This window comes from Oryza glaberrima, chromosome 10 (assembly GCF_000147395.1).
Source record: "Oryza glaberrima chromosome 10, OglaRS2, whole genome shotgun sequence".
Classification (NCBI taxonomy): domain Eukaryota; kingdom Viridiplantae; phylum Streptophyta; class Magnoliopsida; order Poales; family Poaceae; genus Oryza; species Oryza glaberrima.
The window spans coordinates 6,529,342-6,555,788 of NC_068335.1; the positions used below are offsets into that span (position 1 = coordinate 6,529,342).

The 26,447-nt window shown below is 46.4% G+C and overlaps 1 protein-coding gene across 1 annotated transcript; it reads left to right on the top strand.

Annotated features, from left to right (window-relative positions):
* Positions 1–23,925: 23,925 nt before the first annotated feature.
* Positions 23,926–25,226, top strand: LOC127785792 (uncharacterized). The gene is made up of 5 exons (XM_052313185.1): positions 23,926–23,964; positions 24,045–24,476; positions 24,541–24,588; positions 24,656–24,769; positions 24,849–25,226. The coding sequence occupies exons 1-5, from the start codon at positions 23,926–23,928 to the stop codon at positions 25,224–25,226; spliced, it is 1,011 nt and encodes a 336-aa protein (XP_052169145.1).
* The last annotated feature ends 1,221 nt before the right edge of the window (positions 25,227–26,447 follow it).

Here is a 26,447-nt window from a genome sequence, read left to right on the forward strand (position 1 = left end):
GAGGAAGAAACGGCGGCCGAGCGTGCCCTTGAGGTGGCAAAGCCAGCGGTGGGGGCGGAGCAGTGCGGCGGCGACCCTAGCGACGGGAAACGGCGGCCGGAGTTCGCCGGAGTGTGGCAGCGCGCGGGAGCGGCGTAGGGAGAGCGAGGGAGAGAGTGCTGGGCTCGGGAAACAAGGGGAAATGGACGAGGGGAGCACGGGGGTGCTTTTTATGGGCTCGGGAAGGCGGGATCGAGGCCGGATGTGGCGGAATCGGCCGGCGAAGTGGGGCGCCGACGTGGGGTATTGGAGGGGTTAACCGGCGCCGATTTTCGCGGGCAGAGTGGGGAGAAAGGTGGAGGAGGTGGAGGGGATCGATTTCACGCGCTCGTGGGGCGGGGTGGAGCGCGGGAGCCGCGGCGTCGGGCGAAACCGGCGGCCATGGCGACAGTTGGGGCGACGGGAGGTTGGGGAAGAAGATGACAGGTGGGGCCTCGGGTCCCACCTGTCGGGGAGAGAGAGAGAGGGGAAAACGGGCGAGGGAGGTAAAGCAGACTTGAGGGAGAGAGAGAGCCGAGCGGGCCGAGGGAGGAGGCCGGCCCGAGAGGGAGAGAAAAGGGGCGCGCGGGCCGCGGGAGAGAAGGAAGACTTGGGCCGAAAATGGCCCAAAGAGAGGAAGGGGGATTTTAATTGTTTTTCCTTTTTATTTAGTTGGTTAAAATGAACTTGGTACTTTTAAAATTATTTCTTAAGCTCCGAAAATTCACGGAAAATTCTAGAGAGTACATTAGGGCACAAAGAATATTATAGAATATTCCCGGCCAATGATTTTTAAAGGAAATTTTAATTTCCTCCATAATTCCACTTGATTAAATTGGTTTGACTTTTATTTAATTTCTAGAAAATGCATTATTAAATGATTTTTAATCCCGAACGAAAATCGGAGCGTTACAACTATCTACCTCTGTAATGACATTTTATTCGCTTATTAATGAGAGTAATAATTGTACTCTATTATCAATTTGTTATTGTGTGCCTCGGCTGATTCCTGGACCAGGGTTCACACACATGTAAGCGTTTGGAATTTTGGATAGAAATTCCGGGCGTGACAAGTTGGTATCAGAGCCTCCTTGACCCTAGGTTATGCCAAATGGTTACCCATAGAAGCCCCCTAAAAATATTGGAAAAGTAGAACTGTTCTCCTCCCTTTCTCTTTTAATTAAACCAAACTAATAGCACATGCACTTCATAATCTCTTTTAGTGGTCTCATTCAAAATTTATTCTAGTGTTATTAGTACTGTACATCTATTACTGTACTAATGGCTCATTTACCAGCAAAAGTTTTACAACATTGTTTTATCTTGCTGCAATGAAATAAATTTAGCATGTTGATTTTATAACTTTCTTTTATTTTATTTCTTTTGAAACCTGTTGTTCAAAAGTGCAAAATTTGTGATCTTGTTTCCAACTGTTTCAACTTATCTTGCAAGCTTGGTTTACTTTATTTACTTACCTTTTACTTTGATTTTCTAACTTTATTCGAATTAATCCAAAAACTTGTGCTATTAATTGGATAAATGTCTTAACTCCCTCCTTTCACTTGTCTTTAGATGCCGTGCTACAAGCCTGAGTACTTGTTTGGTGTTGAGGGATTTGTCCAGAAGTTGCGTACGATGTCCTTTGCTATAGGATTTGGGACTGCCCCTTTGTATGCCCAGATTTCTCATGATTGTGATGAAGAGAAGTGCCGAGTCAAAGTCACCTTGAACAGTAATAGTGAAGATATCCCATCAGTGATGTTCAAAGCTGGAGGAGGAAACTACATTCATGTATGTCAGGAGGTGGCAAGGATCGCCATAGGAGAGCTCCGCGATCGCTACAGTGATCAGTTGGCCGACACTGAGTATCGCTACCATCCTCGTCAACCCCAAGGAAGTGATCGTGGCAGCTACCTTGAACCGGCTGGGATTGAGAATGATGCTACCACAAGGCATTTGGTCGAGATGCTGTGGGCTATGGATGAGACCCGCGCGGAGGTTGTGCTAGCAGCTCAAGATCGTGAAGACTGGAATCGTGGTAAGATTTGCAAGCTAGAAGACAAGGTGGATCGTTTGGAGAAGGAACTAGCCGCATTGAAGGGAGAAGCACCACCACAAAAGGCCTGGAATCAAGCCATGTTCGACCAAGCCACGGCGGTACAAGTCACTTCGACAGACCAGCAAAACCAGGCAATGATGTTCGGCTCGACACATCAGTTGATGCTTACAGCTCAACCACCTGTGCAAGCTGTGGCTTCGCTGTTCGCACTTCCTTACCCACAGCTAAGTTGGCTTGATCGGCTATGCTAGAAACATATATAATTCTGTTATTAATATATATTTCGATCTAAGTGATTTATACTGTCTCGGCATGGTGACCAATCTATCCCAATCACTTGATTTAAGTATATATTAATATAAGAACTATATATCGTTAATATCTACAGCCGATCGAATAGATTTAGTTCCTTACTGTCTATTTATAACCGCCGATCGATTCATATATAATATTGGCTCAAAGATAAATGATATGTCATCGGCACCTAGCCGATCGGCTATCATTTATAGATTTAACCACGAATTCTTTGTCTCTATTTCTTGTTGATTACATGATCAAATCAACTGGCACACTCATACTTTCGAAAGCGAGCTTTGGACCTGCACTGGAGTTAAGCAGATCTCCCAGGCCTCGTGTTTTCTGTCAACAGCCGGGGACCGAAAAGGGTTTGCCCCTCAGCTGGGGAATCAAGAATCATCCCATCCCATCCCACCCCAATTCAAGTACCCTCTCGTCCCACGGTATTCGGGAGAGACAGATCCGAAAGAGCTCCTTTCTATCTACGAATCTGCAATCGAAGCAGCTCATGGCGACGAGAAAACCAAGGCGAAGGTAATCCACCTTGCGCTCGATGGCATTGCTAGATCTTGGTATTTCAATTTGCCTGTTAATAGCATTTACTCATGGGAGCAATTGCGCGATGTCTTTGTCCTTAACTTTCGAGGTACCTATGAGGTGCCAAAAACTCAATAAGACCTTATGGGCATTCGCCAAAGGCCGGGGGAATCGACAAGGGAGTACATTCGCCGGTTTTCACAAACACGGTTCCAAGTGCAAGATATAACCGAAGAATCTGTCATACATGCAGCTTCGGCCGGTTTGCTCGAGGGCGAACTCACAAGAAAGCTCGCACGAAAGGAGCCCAGAACACTCGAATACCTCTTTCGCATAATTGATGGATATACTCGGGGTGAAGAAGATACCAAGCGAAGACAAGAGATACAAGCCGAATACGACAAGGAAGCCGCAGCTGCAATAGCCACCACGCAAGCCAACACCCAAGCTCAGGTCCAAGCTCAAGTTGTAAGTTCGGCACCTATCCAGGTTCATCTAGCAACCCTGGTGAACCAAGTACCACAACCAAGGCCGAACCAAGCACCCATGACTTGGAAGAAATTCAGGACCAAGCGAGCTGGCAAAGCGGTGGTGGCGGTCGAAGAAGTACAGGCCCTCCGAAAAGAGTTCGACACCCAGCAGGCGGGCGGAGAACAACAACCCTTTTGCAAGAAGATCAAGAAGGACCTGTACTGTGCCTTTCATGGACGCTCTTCGCACACAACCGAGCAGTGCCGAAACATCCGACAGCAAGGCAATGCTCAATCACCAAGGCAGCAGCAGCCTAGGGTCGACGAGGTACCGCGCGAAGCGGTCGCAAACCAGCCACCTCAGGCAGAACAACGCCAAGATGTGCAGCAAAGAGTGATTCAGGTCATTCCAAGATCTGATCCCCCCTCACAAGTGTCGAAACTGCAAAAGAAGATGCAGCTTCGAGCCGTACACAGCATCGTTTCGGCAGGTGACGGGGTTCCAAGATACTTGTCGCAACCAATATCCTTCGGGCCAGAGGATGCCGAAGGAGTTCTGTTCCCACACCAGGACCTATTGGTTGATTTGGCAGAGATGGCTAGTTTTGAAGTCCGACGCATCTTGATTGATGGAGGGAGTTCGGCTGATGTCATGTTCGCTGGGACGTATGCCAAAATGGGCTTGCCAACTTTGGCATTGTCTCAAGCACCAACTTCACTTAGAGGCTTCGGAGGCGAAGCAATGCAAGTTCTGGGATAAACCCTCATCAAAGTTGCCTTCGGCTCGCAAGAGAAAAGAAGAGAAGAAGAAATACTCTTCAACATTGTCGACATCCCCTACAGCTACAACGCCATCTTGGGCAGGGGCACTTTGACCAAGTTCGAAGCAGTTTCTCATCACAATTACCTCAAGCTCAAGATGCCTGGCCCAATCGGCGTGGTAGTGGTAAAGGGTTCTCAGCCTTCGGCCGCCGCAACCACCCCTTTCGGCAGAGAGGTCAACACTGTAGAGGTCGAAGGATAGGAAAAAACAAAGCCAATACTGAAGCCCGCCCCACACGACAAGGTTTTCCAGTGACAGATAGATGATTCTGACCCCGCCAAGATCATATCGCTTGGTGGGGACCTAAGCGAGCAAGAGGTTGATAGCATCCTGGTCGTGCTGAATTATCTTGTGAGAATTATCTCATGGTTAGTTCCTAAATAGCATACGGGATTATTGTTCACTATAATCCACTAAAATATAGTGATTGCTTTGGTGAGTTATAAATACTAAAGTAGATAGTAATTGCTTAGACGTGGTGTTTAAGTAATTGTTATCTAGTAATTGTTTTGTATCCCACAGTACGTTTGAGGTGGGTGTAGAGGTGGTGACAGCCCTCGAGATCACTTAAGTCCTCCCTGTCCGGGTACGTAGTAGAGCGACATATGGGAATAGTTGGTTGCCAGTGCCTGAAGTATTGCATTAGGATTAAGTTAAGCTTTCCCTAGACACTGTTTCTCACTAGTAAATCCTCTCTATCCTAGCCTATCATTTGCTTGGTGTCCTTGGATGAACCGGAGAAAGTTCTGACCACACACGTTCCCTTGGATTTGATACCCTTGGAATACTCCATAGGGGAAGTGCTACATCGGTATATCCGTGCACTTGTGGACTTTATCAGTGACCGTATTAAATACCAACAAGCAATTCTGGCGCCGTTGCCGAGGAACGGTTGCTGATCATTGCTGAACCCAGTTCATCCTCGTATTCTTTTTGTTTTTTCTTCTTCTACCTTCACCCCTGCTATCCTAGAGAAGTATTCCTGTCAAACTCTTCTCGACCATGGAGCAGCCGTGTTTTGAACTGTTTGCTCCTCGGGGAGAATTCTATGAGCCACCTCCTTCATCGGAGCCCATTTATACAACTGGCTATGAAATTCATCCCGAACTAATCAGTATGGTTAGGGAAAATCCTTTTTCTGGCATTGATCTAGAAAATCCCTGCCATCATTTGCGAGACTTTGAACAAGTCTGCTCGTGCCTTAAGATTCGTGGCATGAGACAAGAAACTGTGCGGTGGAAATTGTTCCCGTTCTCTCTTCAAGAGAGAGCAAAGCAATGATACTCGTATTACTACCCTACGTGAAGTTGGATGTGTAAACGGTAGTTGGGAAAAGTTGCGAGACAGATTCTGTCTTGTCTTCTTCCCAGTTACTCGTATTACTACCCTACGAGTAGAAATTCTCAGTTTTAAGCAGATCGAAAACGAATCAATTGGTGCAGCCTGGTCCAGATTCACTAATTTAGTGCAATCGGGACCAACCCTGTCCTTACCCGAGTATGTGCTTCTCTAACATTTGCATACGGGTTTGGATAAGGAGTCTGCATTCTATCTGGACATAACCGCTGGAGGATCGTTCATGCACAAAACGCCGTCAGAACGACGAACAATTTTGGATCGCATTCTAGAAAATACTTCTTTCATGACGCAGTCCAATGAACTCCAGCCGGAGGCATCCGTGTCCAAGATAGAGGAAACTCTAACAATTGAGCCACTTGCTGAACCATCCACTTATGCTAGCTCGATTGATAAAAAGGTTCCTGAGCAGCTGTCCATTGAGAATGAAGAAATTTATACTCTGGATCGTGCCACAATCCTGTTCAGGGACGGCTTTGGCGAAGACTATGGCAATACCCTGAACTATTTTAGCAAGAGGAAACCACTCGTTCCTTTGCCACCTCCCGATCCTATGGAACTCGGGTTCCTACTAGAAACTGTCCGGGAGTTAACATCCATAATGAGCGATGAATAGCTAAGGGAGGCAGAGCTTTCATCCGAAGTAATTCGGATAAATATCGCTCCCCGAATCATTCCTTGCCATCTGGAAGGGAACGACGTCGGTATTCTCTACAGTCCAACTGTCGGGGCCAATCTCATTTCTGAGTCTTTTGCATTCGCTTTTTTAAGTGATAAGGCAGTGATCCCGACAAACAAATTCTTCAAGCATCCAAGGATTAGGAATTGTGCAAGATGTGCCTGTCTGTTTTGAAGACAGGGAGGCGATCTTGGATTTCCACGTCTTTGAAATCCAAGTTTTTTACATCCTAATTGGACTGCCCATTGAGCAACTTCTCATCAACGCACCCCGATTAGGTAGCCTGAAAATAACATTGGGTGAGAATGAATTTTCAATTCCATTCTCACGGGTTGCCTCGACCGACCCTCTCCCAGAAATTGAGTCAGCGGAAGAGGTTACTGCAGTTCCCCCTCACGAGTTTCCCGAGACCCTTCTGGAAGAAGCAGACCCCCGTGAGACTCTCGACCTGCCAATCATGGAACCGCTACCTCGACCTCCGCTTGATCTTAAACCTCTACCTCCAGGCCAACGATATGCTTTCCTACACAATGACAGAGAGGCCCCTGTCATAATCAGTGACAAGCTCTCTGAAGACGAGACTCAACGTCTTCTCGCCGTATTGGAAAAGCATCGTTCTATTCTTGGCTACTCGCTTCAAGATCTAAGGGGGATTAATCTCGCGCTTGGCACCCATCGTATTCCTATTGACCTTGAGAGTACTCCCTCGAGGGAACCTCAATGACGGATCAATAATGCAATGCGAAAAGTTGTAAAGAAAGAGGTTTTGAAGCTCCTGCATGCCGGGATTATTTATCCCGTACCATACAGTGAGTGGGTTAGCCCAGTCCAGGTCGTGCTAAAGAAGAGAGGAATGACGGTCGTTGCAAATGCTCAAAATGAACTAATTCCGCAACAAACCGTAACCGGATGGAGGATGTGCATCGATTACAGGAAGCTCAATAAGGCTAAAAAAAAGATCATTTCCCGCTACTCTTCATTGATGAAATGTTGGAACGGCTAGCAAATCATTCCTTTTTATGATTCATTGATGGGTATTCCGGGTATCATCAAATTCCTATCCATCCGGAGGACCAAAGTAAGACTACGTTCACACGTCCGTATGGAACCTATGCATACCGTAGGATGTCCTTCGGACTGTGCAACGCTTCGGCATCTTTCCAAAGATGTATGATGTCTATTTTCTCGGACATGATCAAAGATATCATGGAAGTCTTCATGGATGACTTCTCGGTCTATAGAAAGACTTTCGGTCATTGTTTGCATAATTTAGACAAAGTTTTACAACGATGCCAAGAAAAGGACCTGGTGCTTAATTGGGAAAAGTGCCATTTCATGGTCCGTGAAGGGATAGTTCTTGGGCATCGAGTGTCCAAACAAGGAAACGAAGTTGATCGTGCTAAAATCGATGTTATAGATCAGCTTTCTCCTCCTGTGAACATCAAAAGGAATCCGCAGCTTCTTGGGACATGCCGGCTTTTATAGAAGGTTCATCAAGGACTTTTCTACAATCGCCAGGCCTCTGACCAATTTTCTAGCCAAGGGTGCGCCCTTTGAGTTCGATGACGCATGCCTAAAATCTTTTGAAATTCACAAAAAGACACTCGTCTCCGCTCCAATCATTGAACCTCCTGATTGGACTTTGCCCTTCGAGATCATGTGTGATGCAAGCGATTTCGCTGTTGGTGTGGTCTTGGGCCAAACCAAGGATAAAAACCATCATGCAATCTGTTACGCTAGCAAAACTCGAACCGGATTTTGCTGCTCCAAGAATTTGACATAGAAATTAAAGACAAAAAGGGAGTAGAAAATTCCGTAGCAGATCATTTGTCCAAGCTGCAGATCACTGACATGCAGGAGCAGCCGATAAATGATTTCTCGAGAGACGATATGCTAATGACGGTTCGCGACTCCAACTCGTGGTATGCCAACATAGTAAACTACATGGTATCCAAGTACATACCACAAGGGAAAGATCAACGAAAACTGAAGTATGAAAGTCGCCGTCATATATGGGATGAGCCATACCTATATTGGGTCTGCTCTGATGGCTTACTACAAAGATGTGTGCCAATTGATGAAGGACTTAAGATCATAGAACGATGTCACGCCTCACCCTATGATGGCCATTACGGTGCATTCTGCACCCAGGCCAAGATTTGGCAAAGTGGTTTCTTCTGGCCAACAATGTACGAAGACTCAAAAGAATTCGTCAGAAGATGCACAAGCTGCCAGAGGAGCGTTGCAATGCCCCTCACATACAACTTGCAAGTCGAGATATTCGATGTTAGGGGTATAGACTTTATGGGACCTTTCCCTAAGTCTTGCAACTGCAAGTACATTCTGGGTGGCAGTACGGAGGTTCTCATTTCATTGACAAAACCTTCCAAGACCTCCTACGAGAGATGGGAGCCAAACACAATGTGGCCACTCCTTACCATCCACAGACTAGTGGTCAAGCAGAAACATCGAACAAACAAATCAAGAATATTCTGCAGAAGATGGTCAACAAAATGGGAACAGGATGGAAGGATAGATTGCCAGACGCACTGTGGGCATACCGGACAGCATACAAGACACCCATTGGAATGTCCCCATATCAGATAGTCTACGGAAAGTCATGTCGACTGCCCGTAGAACTTGAGCACAGAGCATACTGGGCCATCAGGAACTGGAACATGGATTTTGAGGAAGCAGGAGAATGGAGAAAAATGCATATCGCTGAACTTGAAGAATGGAGAGAGAAGGCCTACCACAATGCAAAGATATACAAAGAAAGGACGAAGTGCTGGCATGTCAAAAGGGTAAAAATCAAGAAGTTCAAGCCAGGAGACAAAGTACTGATGTTCAACTCCAGGGTTAAGCTCTTCGGCCACGGAAAACTGCACAGCAAATGGGAAGGCCCGTTCGACGTCATCGACACCTCTTCGCACGGGGCAATCACACTCCACGACGACACAGGTAACATATTTAAGGTAAACGGTCAACGCTTAAAAATTTTCCTTGAGCCAAATGAAACTTTAGATGAAGAAGTGGATGTTATTGAATTAATCGATTATGAACCATGATGATCTCATCTAATGCATGCATAAAGCCCGTATAGTTGTCATTTTTGTGCTTAGTCTAGGATTTAGTGGGCCTAGGAAAAATTTGGTTGAACCAGGGCGGCGCCCGATCAGCCCCAATTTCGAAAAGCAGTCTCCCCCGCTCATCTATAGTTCATTGTGATGCGCATTTGGAGGTAGATCAGTCGTATCTAAACCAGAGTACCTGTTCTTCCTCCTCTCTCCCACTTGTGCAATTCTCCTCTCCATCTCATCTCAATTCCTTTGCTCCATCACCTCCAATTCCACTTACAATCTCGACGGAGAGCCAACGCCGGTGAATCAATTGATCCCGGTGAAGCATTATACGATGGAAGGGGTAAATGCACTATGCGTGCAGCCCCTCGCAACAGTGTCGGGCTCCCCTGCGAATCTGGAGCCCGTCGGCAAGCTCCCTGGTTTGGCCAAACCAAGGGTTCGGCCGAACCCCTCTCAGCCCCGTTCAGCCCCCCGTTCGGCAGCGCGGTCCCTCTCCCCTCACCATGTCACAAGGACAAAAATCCGGGGGGATTCGACTGCGTGACGGCCGACAACGGGAGAGCTCGGTCTTTTAAAGGCACGTCGCCTTTTTCAAGATGACGGGAAGGCCGCTCCGCCTCCCGCCGAGCGCTATGTGGGCACCCTGTTCACCAAGGCAGGGGATGAGGTGTTCCACAAGTACACCACACCCACCGCTACTCCATCCACTCCAAAGGACGAGTGTTTCCGCATTCAGGGAGTGCGAACTCCCGGCAGTGGGTATGGCAAGGGTTTACTCGGCCATTAACGGCATCGGAGAAGGAGGGAGCAGCGGAATCCCGTAGCCCTCCACCTATGAAGGTGAAGCGTCATTTGACGCCCCCCCTCCCCAATAGTGAGGGCTCCCGGCTAATATAAAGAAGACGAGGTGAAGTCGCCAGAGCCCTCAATCCATATGCTCGTTGCGCAAGTGAAGAAGCTCCGCAAGGAGAACATAGAGCTTAGGGATCACAACGCGGAGCTAGGGGTAGAGCTTGCTGAAATTAGAAATAATTTTGACACCCTTAGTCGTGGTTTGTGCGCTAAGATCAAGTGCGCATTCGTAGAGATGGGAAAGCTAGGAAAATAAGTATTATGCTAATTAGATGTTTCCTTTCCCATGAATAAAATAGTAGTAGGTGCTTGTTTTTATTTTTCCAATCATGTAAGCACTTGCTATGAATAATGTGGCTCATTGGTGTTAACCCCAATGTTTGCCAAAAGTCGTTTTTGCTTTATGTTTAATAAAGATTCAGGTTTTTGAATAAGTGTGGGGGAGATATCCCAGCTTCTGACGTGCATATACTCTGAAAACTGTTGAAATCTCTGAACACCAGGAAGCACTCAACTCTGCAGAAAATTTCAGGGGATTTGGGTACTAGAGTTGTTCGGCCGAACCACCCGGTTCGGCCGAACCAAGACTGGCCCCAACACCTCTCAGTTTTCAAGGTAAGCAGGTGAGCACGTCTTTTATCTGTATATCTCCATCATGGTATAGTACTAGAGCTGAAAATTCAGAAAACAATTGGCTCAAGCATAAGTAAAAGATAAAATTTCCAACTAATGAAATTCTTCATATTATTGATCTTGTATATTCGTTATTCTCAGCTGAACTTGTCCTTGTGAACAACCATCCATGTTTAGGGAACCTTATGCATCTAAGTAATTGCTATATGAGAGATGATTAAAGATGAAAGGAATTCTTGCAACTCGTGGTATGACTCTTGGGAATTTGTTTTCAAAATAAAATTGTTTTAAAAGCTCCATCCTCCATTTGACTTCATCTTATACCTACCAAGGCCATATGCAAGTACATTAATGATCAACCTTATCATGCATATGACTACTTGACATTATATTGAGCTTTGTCAAATTTGTGTTACTTGTGTTAGATATCTTTCATACTCTCATGATCAAGGGGTCATTATCATTTCCACTTTCCATTTCCACATATAAAGTTAAGCTAAGCTTCTACACTGGATGTTGGCTTTCCACAAAAATATCCATTCAAATAAACTCCTACATTGAACTATGCTTTCTTCTCCTAGAAAAAAAAACTCTTGGCAAAAAGAAAATGCGAAAGGCATGGCTAGAAAAGAAAAAAAAAAGAAAAAGAAAAATAAGAAGGAAATAAAGCTTGCTCTCAAAACATTGAGCAAAGAAAATATAGCCATGCCCCTTCCATGATCATGCCAAGAGAACCAAATGGAGAGAAAGTATAGGAAAAAGGGAGAATCATTTCTTTATTCCACCATTCCACAAAAAAAAATATTTTACTTTTTCATTTTCCACCATAAATAAAGACCCTTGATCTAAGAGTATGACTAATGATCTTCTTGAGTCCATATTTTTGGCCTTGCAATATATATGATGCAGGTATGTCACAATTTATCCCTACCAAGCTCCACATATCAGCCTTAGAATAGGGATAAGTTCTGGCACATTTTGCCTTGGAGAGGATCCAAAAAGGAAATATACATCCTTGAGAGACAATAGAGAAGTCAATAGGAGGAGAAGTGCTGATTTGCGAAAATCAATAAAAATTCCATGAGTGTGACAGAGAAGCAAGAAGGACTGGAATCAAGATCATTCCATTTATCAATCACTCAAGATGGTAAGATAGCTACTGATAAAGTTCACGGGTACAAGTATGGTTGCGAATAATTTATATGCTTGATTCATATCTTGAGGAAATTCATTCTACAGTAACCTTTACTCAGGGACGAGCAAAGAACTAAGTGTGGGGGGTTTTGTTGGCGGCTGTTAAATGTCGATTCTATACCGCCAACATCTGCATAAAGTCCGGATAATAAAACATCCAACATACTGATAGGTGCTTAATCTCACATATTCCACAGTGTTGGTGTATATTTTTATGTAGGTGATAAACCCTGAAGTTGGGAGGAAAATCAGAGTAAAGTGAGGAGAAATATGTATCCATACAAGGATGGGTTATGAACTTCATCGAAACATCAGTGAATTAACCCAAAATTCCGAGAAATGGATAGAGGAAGGTCCAGGGAGTCCACCGACCGAAGGCCAGGCCAGGAGGGCCCAGCCCAGGTTCGGCCGAACTCCTCTGATCACTGTTGATCCTCGGGTTTGGCATGGACGTCCCAGATCACTCCCTGATGGCGGTTGTTGGGCACTTCGGACATTTCCCCTTCGCCAACCGTCATACCTACCCCTATATAAAGACATCATCTCACTCACTTCAACACACACTTTCAAGCTTGAGCTGAATTATAAGAGGCTCTATTGTACTATATCCTATACTAGAATAGGAAGAGAGTAGAGTAGAAGGAGTCGGAAGAATTCCGGAGTTGTCGGTAATTTTCTCCTATTTCTTTTATTTTATTTATTACTCTGAATTCAATATAATATTCTTCCTGAGTAATTTAGGTTTATCTTGTGAGAATTATCTCATGGTTAGTTCCTAAATAGCATACGGGATTATTGTTCACTATAATCCACTAAAATATAGTGATTGCTTTGGTGAGTTATAAATACTAAAGTAGATAGTAATTGCTTAGACGTGGTGTTTAGGTAATTGTTATTCAATAATTGCTGTGTATCCCACAGTACGTTTGAGGTGGGAGTAGAGGTGGTGACAGCCCTCGAGATCACTTAAGTCCTCCTTGTCTGGGTACGTAGTAGAGCGACATCTGGGAACAGCGGGTTGCTAGTGCCTGAAGTATTGCATTAGGATTAAAGTTAAGCTTTCCCTAGACACTGTTTCTCACTAGTAAATCCTCTCTATCTTAGCCTATCATTTGCTTGGTGTCCTTGGATGAACCGGAGAAAGATCTGACCACACACGTTCCCTTGGATTCGATACCCTTGGAATACTCCGTAGGGGAAGTGCTACATCAGTATATCCGTGCGCTTGCGGATTTTATCTGTGACCGTTTTAAATACCAACAGCTGGCAACACTGGAGGGCGAAGAGTTCGACCACTCCTGGAATGCTGCTTCCCTTAGAAGATTCTGTGTGTAAAATGGGTGGCACCCGATTCGCCAATTGTAAATATGTATATACGATGTAAGCCATTCGGCACAAAAAGCAAAAAAAAAGGAGGACAATGATAAAAGAAAAAAAATTGGACGTAGGGTTATTATCCACCTTGGTGGCCCGAACCAGTATAAATTTTTTGTGTTCCTTTCACCTTTTATTTTTCTGTGAATAATGTTCTCGTGGAAAAACCCCAAGGCAAACGCCTGATCAGCGAACGCGCCAGGGGGGTGAAATGAAGTTACAATGAATACGTTGTATTGACAAAGGCGAACCTTATAAGTAGATCACATCATCACTTACACCTTCGCCCTCATTTGTATTACAAGTCGATGAACTAGATTCGTCGTCACTTTTAATATCGTATACAACCCTCAAAGGGGACGGAGGCCAAACACAAACTAAGCTATAATGGCGACGATCGATCGCTTCTCGGCGAATCGACCTTCTAAAGTTTCGCCAAAAGTTTGAACTATCTTCGCAGCGCGCCACGCGATGACGGTCGTAGTCCTCTAAAGTCCGACCTGGGTGAGTGCGCATCCATCTGGCAACCCTTATAACTTTGTAACTATTACTGTTTATTAACATTTCGCGGTAAACGAGCCGAAAAGGACACCTGGTCTTCGGCAAGCCCTTCACCGCCACGAATTTCTCGTTCTTATTTCGCCAATCCGCCACAAAGGAACAAGTGCAAAAGGAAAAAATGCGGACGAAATCAATCCCACCTTCCAGCAAAAACATACGGTTGGCGAAATATTAACTTTCGATTAATAAGATTAAAGTCATAATGGCTACAAGATGGCAACGGCTCCAGGCCGAACATGCAAGGTGCTTATATACATAAAAAGACTACCAAAAAGCCTAAAAGGGCAAAGAGAAAAAGGCACACGAGGGCGAAGGGCCTCACACCTCAGGGTGGTCTTGGCTTCCATCGCCTTTGCCCTCGTGTTGGGCGGCTGGCGCTGTAGACCCCCGTTTTTATAATAGGAATCATTCGTGTAAACAGTACCATTTCCCTGGATCAAGTAGTCTGGTACACACAAGTTCATAGCTGAAATACCAAAAGCACATACACGAGAGTCTAGTGCTAATTATTACATCATAAGCCCGCAGGCATTGTCTTAAATCATCGGACCGAGCGGTCCGGAATACATCCAAAAGCAGAAATAGATGAGGCAGCGGAATTCAAGCAGCGGCATGCCATTGCCACAGGCAACGACCGTACTAAGACCTACTGAGCGCCATCGTCTTCATCTCCCTCCTGGTAGTAGGCATAGGGATCCTCCGAAGCTTCATCTCCCGCTTCTGATTAATTTTATATTTGCAAGGGTGAGTACCAACCGTACTCAGCAAGCCACCACAGCAATAATGCACATGACAGAGGAATTCAAAGGATGGCTATGGTTCTTTTGCGCAAAGCAAGTTTTGTAGTTCTTTTCACAAGCCTAAGACCTAGCATAGACTGACCAAGTTTTAATACCAGTGTTCACATTAAACAACGACGGTTCTGTCCACCATCCATTGTGATCCCAAGGATAGCTTCCCGCCATTGAGTCGTCATGGTTTTCTGAGGACGTCCACATTCCCGCCTCTCAGTAAGTGGCCCCATCAGCATAAAAATTATCATGCAATATCCCATCCCACACAAGTTAAAGAATTTAGAGTCTAGCCAAGTGTAATACATGTCCCGGTGCTCAATAACCGCGAGCACGGCTATTCGAATAGATTTGGTTTACTCACACTGCAGTGGATGTACACTTTACCCGCACTCCGTGACTGCCCAACACATGAGCCTCGTCCCAACACATGAGACGTATCATGGCAAAGCTTTTCAATAACCTCGCATTGGCAGTACCCGCTCCATGAACTTAAATCCTCATGCACTCTAGGCGTCCATGTTTCTAGCAGTGAGAGGAGTTCTGGCGCTCCCGGGGAAGAGAAGTCTCACACACATATTAAGTTATGGTTCAAGTTAAGTTCTCTCTCTGACACACTCATGGCAGTCCTACCAATGGCGACACCGATGTAGGGCATGCCTCTCGGCCCTACTTCAACGGCTGTCCCACCGTAGCGCACCTGCCTCACTTAGGGTGAACCATCTATGCAGGGATACTGCCTCCGCTCGGCTATCTAATCCGCTAGGTCTATACCCATACGAGAAGTGCGGTTGTACGGGGGTCGTTTCATGCTTAACTTCATGGCTCGGTCCTTAATTGACCGGGGGCGGTACTAGCCTTTTCCAAATACCACCCAAATCCTCCGTCCGCCCCAGTCGAAAACAGTTGTTTAATTTTATTTCTCCTTTCACAAATCATGTCATCAACATCATCGCAATGTGGCGCTCATGTCTCCACATGCCGCATCTCAATTACCTTCCCAAAGGTAATTGCCCAAGCATATAGTATTTGATAAATATGAGTATGCATGATTCTAGAATAGCACTTCTAAGCAATTGTCATAGTTGACTAGGGACTCATACGTAAACATGGTTACAAAGATCTAAGGGTAAACAATAATCAAGGCATGGCATAATCACAAGTGGGATGTTCATCATTGCATGCAATTTTATTTGTAAACAAAACAATTTCGCAATTGGGATCAACATGTTCAAGGAATAGTGATGACTTGCCTTGCTCAAAGTCTTGCGGTTCTTGGCCTTCACTTGGATCCGCAACTCCCTCGGGCTCTATAGTTACGTGCGAAAATTGATTTGAATTCGGTTAGAATTCAAATAAAAATCCAAATAAATTCAAATGGAAGTCGAACGCGAAAGTCGATTCTTTTATATTGACTTACTATTCGCGAACTAGGGCAAACCCAATTTCGATTTATATATCCTAAACTATTTTGCGGGTATAAATATTTTGTTATCATAAGTTTTTAATTTAATCTACCCGAGCATTATATCCATATAATAGGTTAGAAATTTCTATCGCGAGCTAAATGTCGGACGGAATCCTAAAATTATCTTATAATATTATACGTTTTAATTTAGTCTATGACTAAACGATTAAATATGATATACGTCTAAAATTCCTAGCGATTAAATCCGAATTTCTACCGTGAATCGATCACTTATAGAGATTATCCAAAAATGATCTATAATAGTCTATAAAGATTCATCTAATTGTTAATTATATCTAAATTACTACTGCGACTTGATTTCTTTTGGAAATTACCAAGAATAATTAAATTTTGCAATTCTACGACCATGATTATTCTATAATTAAATTCTAATTATTTTAAATTTTTTAAACTATTAACCTCCCTAATTTTCTTCCAAATTTTCTATTTATTTTTCCTTTTCCTTTTTCTCCCTTTTCTCTTTTCTTTTCTTTTCTTTTTCTTTCTTCTCTCTCTTTCTCTTTTTCTTTCTTTTCTCTCTTCCTCTCTTTTCCTTTTCTTTTCTTTCTCTCCTCCCTCCCGGCTTCTTTCTCTCTTCCTCGGCTTCTCCCTTTCTCTCTCTCTCGGCTCCCTGCTACCCGTGGCGGCGACAGCGACCGAGCAAGGGGAGGAGGCGGCGGCTTACCAACGGCGGTGGCGGCGACGGCGGCACGACGACGGCGCACAGCGGCGACACGTGGCGCGGCGGCTCCGGGGCGACGGCGCGGCGGCTTCGATGGTGGCAGCGCGACGGCACGACAACGGCGGCGCGGCGGCGCGGGAACGGCGGCGCGGCGGCACGGAAACAGCGGCGCAGTGGAGAGGGGATAGGGGAGGAAGGGTGAGATGGGGTGGGGAGAATGGAGAGGGGGGTATTTGTAGAGGGGGGAGGAGGAGGGGGGGAGGGGCGGCGTCGTAATGGCGACGCGACGGCGGCGCACGGGACGGAACGACGGCGACGTGCGGGCAGCGACGCGATGGCGGCGTGGGGCTCGGAGCGGCGATGCGACAGGTGGCGCGGGGCTCGACGCGGCGACGCAACGCGCGAGCGCGGGGCGCGAGGCGGCGATGGCGATGGGCGGGTGGCGCGGCGCGGGACGGCGATGCGACGGCGACAGGACGATGGCGCGGCGACGGGACGGGCGCGCGGCGCGGCGACGGGACGGTCGAGCGGCGGCAGGCGGGCGCGCGGCGCGGCGACAGCGTGGCAGCGGCGGCGCGGGGCACGAGGTGGCGGCGCGGGGCTCGAGGCTGCGACACGGGGCGCGAGGCCGACGGCGACGCGACGGCGACGATGGCGACGGTGGCACGGCAGGCGAGCGGGGCGCGGGCGAGCGGCGCGTGCGGTAGGGGAGAGGGCGGGGCTAGGGGGACCATGTCGAGCACCTAAAGGCTAATGAACAGTGTAGTTTCCTATTTTTCCCGATTTTAGCCCATTTTCTATTTAAATTTGATTCCATAATTCCTAACTTTTGTACGTCTGAAGTTTAATCAATATTTGTGTTATTTTAACTAATGAATTCAGCCTAGATTAATATTACTCATATTTTTTTTATATAATTTATTTGAGTTTTAATTAGGGTTAATTCTTATTCCATCGTATTTAAATTTAATTGATCCAAATATGGTCGTGATAATATTTTATTTATTTCTATCCACACCTAATCTTTATTTTAATTTATATTTATTTTACCAATTTGTTTTTAAGGTTTATTCCTAACTAACTATTCTTTACTCACGATTACTAATCTTCGAGATCAAATCCAGATAAAATAGACGAATAAGATCGGCATGATGCAATTAATTTAAAAAGTTTTTGAAAATCCGTATTTTTAGAGTTTTGATTTTGTCGGTCGAATTTTCAGGGTGTTACAGGCTCTGACGGCTTAGGGTCCTCTCCGGTATTAGCAGCAGCGGCCTCTTCATCCTTCCCAATCCTTTCAAGATTCTCGCGAAGCCGAGTCTTTACGCAACCCCGGCCGCCATCCTCCCAGAAGCCCTTTCAGAAGGCCCTCAAGGCCGCCCTAGAGCACTGAGAGTTCTCGGGCCAATCCTCCTTCACGAGATTGGGAAAATTCCCAATATGGCCACAACCATGCGCGTGGAGCAGGCTAAGCACGAAGCCCGCCGAAACACGCGCACAGCAGTCTCCGTAAGCGCTAGACACTTCGACAACTGAGCCGGCTGCTTCTTGCGTCCACTCGGAGAAGTCGAATGCCGTCCCGTCATCACCCGGAGCGCCCTCCGCACGCACGCTGAGGTCGTTGAGAGCCAGCCTAAGAGTGTAGCAAGTTTGCTTGGCGGATTCCGTCGCCGGCGCCAAAGTCGCAGCAGCAGCTTCGGCCGACACAAGACGGGTCTCAAGAGACCTGATCTTCTCCTCGGCCGCAGCAAGTTGACGCTCCCTTTCGGTTTCCCGCTTGTTCGCCGCCTCCAGGTAGGCGTGGAGAGACTTGTTCTCTCCTGTGAGAGACTTGTTCTCCGCGTTCGCCTTTTTTAGGGTGTCCGCCACAACGCGTCTTTCGTCTTCCTTGTGGAGAAGGTCGTCCTCGATTTTCCGGAGGCGAAGCCGGTACCCATCCAGCCTCTCCAAGGCAGACCTTTTCACACTCAAGTGCGCCGCGAGACGCTGGATAAGGGAAACCAAATCCGTTATGGTGTGGCAGAAACGAAAAAGGAAAAAGTTATGCGGACAAAAGGAAAAGTTCATACCCGAACGAACAAGCTCTCCGCGGCCGCGCAACTCTCGCCAAATGTGTTCAGTTCGGTGAAAAGCCCGAGACTGTCAGATGGTGCAACGACTTGGCACACCCCATCCACGAAAGGGGTGATCTCTTGCCGTGTAGCGAAATCCGCGGAAACAAAGTGCGGGACGGTGAGTGTCACGTCGGACATAGTCATTTCGACCGCTGGGGCCTTCCCTTCCCGTTGACAGGTTGGCGAAGCAACCGCCTCAACCCGTTCGCCCCCGGAGACGTTCGCCCCAACCACTGGTGCCGAAGCGCTTCCCCCGGTTGGCGCTTCGGCGTCGCTAGCAGGCGGTGGCGATAGACGTTTCCCCCGCGGGGAGCGCGCCACAGGACCGGCGAAGTGGGCGTCCCATCAGACCCCTCGCTATCCGAAAAGCCGCGAGCAACCTGTACCACCCCACCCTTCTTATTTTTCTTCCTAGCACTCGACTCTGGTTTCACCGCAGAGCTAGAGATCGCTACAAGGGTATTCGCACCAGCAACGTCTTGCGGACAAACGGGCGAAACATGGGAACTTGCCCCAGATTTCGGCCGAGTCGGACTAGGAGTATAGCCATGCGACCTGTTATCTTTGTCAGATTCGGCCTCCCTATCGTCGTCGTCGTCGTCTTCGACATCATCGACTTCGGCTGTGTCCCTGGCAGCACGACGAGTTCACACCTAGCTGCCCTTCGCAACGGCTCGCTTGCGCTTCTTTGACGTCCCAACGTCGTCATCGCCAGCCTTGGAGGGGATCGATCGACCAGGCAATTCACCGGCATGAACGCGGTTCGCCTGGCCGTCAGCCTGGCGCTGAAGCAGGCGGGCGAATTCGGCAGTAGTGAGGCTCCCAACCATCTTCGACGCCTCCGCTTCGGCGTCTCCCAAGGTGCGAACTAAAAACAACAAAACAAAACGACGACTTAGAACAAAAAGCATCTCCTCAAAGAAAATAAATGTCAAAAAAAGAGAGAGAGAGAGAGAGAGAAAGGAAAAGCAAAGGCAGAACTCACGTTCGATCCCGACGAGGAAAACAAAGCGAGGAAGCCCGAGCACCTCTTCGCCTTCGTTGACAAAAACCCACCAGTCGCGAGCAAGGGGGGAAATCCGAAGAAGGTAGAACTCCTCGCAAAGGTCGCGAGGACTTAGCCGCCACGCAACCTTGCGAAGGAGAATAAGCCGGGACTCGAGGGTGCCGTCGATCTCCACATTCGGCTTCACGACGATGCAAACGGCAAGACGCCGAAAACGGAGCCAGTTCGCCTTGTCGTCCTCGGCGGGGTAGGGATTGTTGATGTAGAACCATTTCTGCATCCAGTTCCGCTCCCACTTTGCCATAGACGCAGGCACCGGCCAGGCATCCGAACGCTCCAGCCGAAGCATGAAGTTAACGCAGCCGAAAACTGTCTTCCGTGGCACGGCCAGCGTATGGACATCTTTAGTTGTGGCGCACGCCGTAAAAAAAATGGTGAACAACTCGGCGGTAGGCTCGAAACCGCATGTTCGGCACATCCATGTGAAGACGGCCAACTTAGGAAAGGCGGACGGGCTAAGTTGGGGAAGTCTGACCTCGTACATCACCAGCACAGACGCCAAGAAATCGTCACACGGAAGGCGAAGTCCGACATGAGGAAGGCAACAAAAATGACCGTTCGCCTATTGCCGGGCGAAGGGACGTCGGCTTCGCCCCTGCAATCCGCCTGGCCCTCTGCAAGAGCGCCGGAAAGGACGAACTCGGCCAAGTCGGCTTCCTTGACTAGGGACTTGCCAAGGTAGCACGACCACCCTTCGCCGAGGTCGTCGGGGTCTTCGTTGGTTGACCCGGCCTTGGTGGGTTTGCGTGGAGCCATCGGGACTGTGACGAAAACAAAGGGGAAAGGCGAAGCAAACTGGGGAAGTCGAAATAGCAAGCACGGAGACACACTGGTGTCGAAAAGGTGAAGCACAAGTGAGAGAAGAAAGCAGTAAGCGCGACTGTGGTAAAAGTGAAAAGCGGAGGAGGGGAGAAGTGTTAACCAGGGGTGGGGTTATATAACCCCATCGCGCGATGGTTCAGCTTCCATCCAACCAGAGCTTGACACGTGTCCAGGGGTAGACGAAATGATAAATTCCCATCAGGCCGGGGCCGAACAGTAAAAGGCCAAACGCAAGAATGGGAAGGCCCAAGGGGCCCATTACTATTCATAGTCGTGTAAAGAATGGACAAACCCCTTTCGCTGCTCGCTAGCGAACATAGGAAGGAAATTTCCCAAAAGAATTTTTTATGTATAAGCAGGGAAGCAAGTTATATTCTCCGCAGGTATGCAGCGTATGTTTCGGTAGGAACATCGGCCGAAAGGGGGCGCTTCATAGTACACCTTTCGATTTGCACGGTCTCAGCCGAAGCTCCCTACTCACCCTTGCCCGTGAGGGGCCTTTTGGAGGTATACCACGGAGGGCCTTCGGCCGGACCTACCGAAACCAAGGACCTGTGTAACAAGGTCGGACCTGTGGCAAGCGGCGAAGGATGAAGAAGAAACTATATGGGCGAAGGCCACAAGGCGAAAGCCGAAGAATTGGAATACACCAGCTTCGCCGAGCGAAGACCTCGTCAGAGGGCCGCAAGGGCGAAGATGATGAGGCGAAGACCTCGGCGTCAAGGCACGGACTTTGCCAAAGTACCAAACCTCGCCGCCAGAAGGCCCAACGGGCCGCCATGCCATCGGGGACTTCGGCAAAAAGATGGGCCTAGTCATTTAAGCCCAATAGGGGCCCATAATTGTAAAGGACACTGTGTGCCCTTAATAATGTCCCTATCATAAGGGTAACCATGTAAATTCCCCTGTAAAACCTAAACCCTAATAGGGGGAACCTGTAATAGGGCTATAAAAAGCCCCCTAGGACCATGTAACAGGGGGATCTAAAAAAAATTCACTAAGTAATACATTTGTTCTTTACTTCCAACCACTGTTGAGAGAACAATTATATAACCATCTCAACGAAATCGGCTACATCGGTTGTCTTCTGTCCGATCCATCTTAGCCGATGCAGTCTCCAGATGATGTCCTCCTAGCCGATGCGCACCCTGTTTTTGGAAGATAACTCCCTGCCAAATCCGCTTCGATTCCGATGTTGAACCTAGTTCATGGCTTACCAGATTTGGTCGTTAACACATGCCTCCCAAGTCTGTTACATTTGTAATGTTGCGGATTTCCTCAATCTCTTTGCCGAGTATATCTAGGGTTTCCCATTTCGATTCCATTTTGGCCATTACCACACTTTCTTTTAAATAGTAACCACCGCTTCGCCACTTTTCACGGCGTCACCTCCGTTTTCACCGCTCTAGCCAAAACTTTCCCCAATCTTCTCCGACAATTTTCTCGAGTCCTCTAGCGACTCCAAAGGCGATCCTCTGCGGCAACAACTCTCTATCCAGCAATGTCAACTTCCGCCGAGCCCCCGAGCGCACCAACCGTCGAGTATGCTGAGGTAAGTACCATCGGCTAAATTTCCCTTCTTTTGCAATAAATCAATCCTTCCTTTGCTCAATCTGTTTTTCTTTTCTTCTATAGCACCTTTCTCATCAAGTTGCGATTCCTAGCATAGCTCATGAAAACCAATATTTTCTTGGTCCAATCGGCAATCTAGATCCAACTGAGTTCATCAATGCCGAAACCAACCGAATCGCCTTTAGGCTAGCCAACCCTAATTTAAGTCTTTGGAAAAACACCTTTAAATCTTGGCCATCAGCTGAGAAGAGTTGGACGGCTTGGTATAAACGAGTATCAACTAGCAAACAAGCCCACTGGGAAGAAATCGGCATAGCCCAAGCTCTAGCTCTGACTGCAGCAGATATGGCTAAGGATGAACCCATGATGTCGGCTGCAACTTATTTCTAGTCCACTGCTCGGAATGCTTTCCTTTTTAACCAAGGACCGATGACCCCCACTCTTCTAGATGTTACTATGATAACCGGTCTGGACATAACATCATCGGCTAATCTAGTTAACTTGAACACAAAGAGCAATTTTGAGTTCAAAATCAGAAGTATAGGTGGCTGGACAGGATTGTTTCAAAGAACATGGGTACTGGATTTGTTACCCCAAAAGAACACATAGCTTTCCTTCTGATGTGGTTAGAAAAATTCTTGTTCTGCGGTCCAAGTTGTGGTCCTACTACCAACTGGCAGCACATCGCCAAAAACCTAGTAGAAAAGAAACAACTTCCCTTGGGAAAGTACCTATTAGGTTATCTATACCAGACATTGAGCTCTGCATTGGCTAGGATAGCTTCTGGATCAATAATCGGCATAGGCGGCCCTTGGTGGCTTCTACAGATCTGGCTCAACCTGCATACCATGAAAATTGTTGATCAGCCAGCACTATCAGAAGCAGACTTCCCAAGATTTGAGCCGATCACCAATGAGGATGGAGAAGAAGTCACCACAAGCCGAAGCATGTCTTTTGGAGAGGCAGCATCAACCAATGCCGGATCCAAACTATTGGCTGATCTCTTTAGAGGTTGGTTTACAAACTTCTATGGTGGCTTCCCAAGAAATACCAGAATTTGGTTTGCATATGAGGAATTTAACAATTTCGAGCTCCCAGCCGATTTTCAATTTGATGAGATCAACTCTGAAAAGTTTGATAAATCCAGAGAAGTGTTCTCAACAGCCATCACCCCTTGCATACTCCCAGTTGGCATCCATCAAGGCAGAAATATCCAGACGTCTTACGAATTCTATCATCCATCAAGCGCTGCAAGGCAACTAGGAATGGGCCAGCTACCGATTGGTCTATTCTTTGCCGATAAGATCCAAACAGAGGAGAAATCACATCAGCTCTTATGATGGATCGGTTGCTACATATACCAGGACCTACTCTAGGGAGTTTTGAGAAGATTGAGCTGGCTGTATTGAGGAGTATAGCATTTGACCGATGGTGGATCGAATGGAAGAAACATCTGTTCCATCAGTCAGCTTCGATGTACTTGACTGATTTATTCCCTGAGGTGGTCCCTCAAGTAAGTACTTTTACCTCTGTCAATCTCATTAATTATAAGCCGATGCACTATACTTAACCATTTTACTTCCTTGTTTGCAGACAACAGAATCCTCTCCTCCTCATCAAAGTGAAAGTAGTTTAGAGATCCATTATGCTTCGGGCATCCTTCCCAATGGTGGTGGATTGGCTCCTTCAGTCATCAGCTTCCATGCCCCCAAGACCTCAACACTGCTCCATGGTCAACCTCGTGCACCGATTCGCTCTGAAGCTGGTAAAAGAAAAAGGACAAAACCGGCAGCTGATCCATCGGCTGCACATAAGAAGCCCAAGAAACACAAAACTATCACTGCCGATGATTTGCCATCTATCGATCTTGATGTAGAACAATTTCTAGATGACAAAGAGATAGAAGAAACCGTGGATGATGCAGCTGCAAATATCAGTGAAGCAAGAGAACAAACACCGCCAGCCGATATCCCTGTTCCTCAAAAGACCCCACCAACTCCAACACACCCAACTCGTCAACTAAGGGTATGTATTATTTTCAATCCATTGTTCAAGTCTCTTATGCCGATTCCTAACTTATACTCTGTAGAAAAATAAACTGGCTACCAAGAAGAAACCATCAGCTCCTATACCATCGGTAATACCCAACATTTCCACATAACTTTTCAAACAACCGATGCTAATTCAGGTGCAACTTTTTTCAGCCTCCCCGCCCTCCAACACCTCCTCATCATGAATCGAGCGAACATACTCCATCGGCTGTGGGTAGCCACCATATTGAAGAAGAAGTAGCACTAGCCCCTGCTATCCCTATAAATGCTTCTTTTAAACCCATAAGTCATATCGGCTATTATATCACTTTTACTAATTAGTAATCTCAATATTTTCCCTTTTCAGGTTCTAGCCGATATGTTCTCTTTTGATATTAGGCAGTTCATGGATGAAGAAGAAGAAATTGTAAGTAAAGCTTTGGTGCCTCTAGCCGATAACGTAAAAACAACCCTGTTGGACATCTCACATCGGCTTGAGGGCTCCGTAGAATCCTTAGTGGTCAGTTCTGGATCAATCAGAGACAGATTCCATGAAATTCAGGACCAAATTCCGGATGAGCTAGCCGATGTCCTTACCCCAGTAGCGTTTTTTGAACAACATCGATTCAAACTTGAAAAGGCAAAGCAAAGGATGCCGATCGATGTGAAAGAAAAGACCTTGAAGCAAGCATCCAAGCTAATCGGGCTTCCATCAACAAAGAGAAGGCAAAACTTGACGAAATGATCGCTGATCCAAGCTCCACACAAGCCAACATAGATCGGCTGAATGCTCGGAAGATAGAACTCTTAGTGGAGTTGGAACAATGCAATGCTCAAATTGCGATTGAAGAATAGAAGCTTGCCGATTTGCCCAAAGCTACTGAAGATCAAAGATCAAGGCTAAAATCTTTTGTCAAGCATTTAGTTGAATTGACTAAAACTCTGAAAGTGATCCTTAGAACCAATGCAGCCGATGCCCAGATCATTGATGAAGTAGAACAAATTAGACAAAGAGCTATATCGGCTATCCAAAAATATGTATCTAGATGACCTAAATATGTAACTTTAAGTTTACAAACTTTTGGGCTGTAACGAAGTTTAAGCTTTTGAAATCCCAAAATTTGCTTTTGAAGTCCACATTTTTCATATATGTCTACCCCTTAATTTTGCAATGTTGAATACATTGATAAAATTATAATTATACTAAGGGCGATATGACAAATATTGGCCATCATACATCGGTAGAACACAATCGATTACGATAAAAAACGCTAAGGGCGGAATAACTTATATTGGCCACCATACATCAGCAAAGCACAACCGATTATGATAAAAAACGCTAAGGGCAATATAACTTATATCGGCCATCTAAAGGCAATGTCAACACATCGGCTAACATGTATCGGCAAAAGTCAGCCAATCATGAATTAATCCAAACACATGGATAATACTTCTTCAAATACTTCCCATTGATTGCTCGTCCAAAAACTTCACCATCAAACCCTTGCAACATATAAGCTACTTTGGATACAACCTTGTATATTTGAAACGGTCCTTCGCAATTCGGACCACTTGCCGAATTTGTTATCACGAGTTCCAATTGGCATAATCAATTTCCAGACCAACTCTCCTTCTGAAAAGGACTTAGGCACAACCTTCATATTATAATGACGAGCAACTCGTTCCTTATCTCTTGTTACCTTCTCCAAAGCATGTAATCTGGACTGAACTAAATCTTCTGTTTCATCCACCATAAGATTGTAATATTCATCGGCTGTCAATTTATCCTATAAATCTATTCTCCTTGAGCCGATGGTACTTTCCCATAGTAAAACTGCTTCATGTGCATAAACAAGCTTATAAGGAGGAACTTGAATTGATCCATGATATATCATCCGATAAGACCAAAACGCTTCGGCTAATCTTGTATGCCATTGCCGAGGGAAATCAGAGATCTTTCTCTTAA

Bases quoted from the DNA above. Each gene is read 5' to 3' on its own strand.
- LOC127785792 (XM_052313185.1), top strand. From the start codon at position 23,926: ATGTACTTGACTGATTTATTCCCTGAGGTGGTCCCTCAA. The intron at 24,589-24,655 runs GTAATACCCAAC...AACTTTTTTCAG, and splicing joins CATCAGCTCCTATACCATCG to CCTCCCCGCCCTCCAACACC. The intron at 24,770-24,848 runs GCTTCTTTTAAA...TTCCCTTTTCAG, and splicing joins CCCCTGCTATCCCTATAAAT to GTTCTAGCCGATATGTTCTC.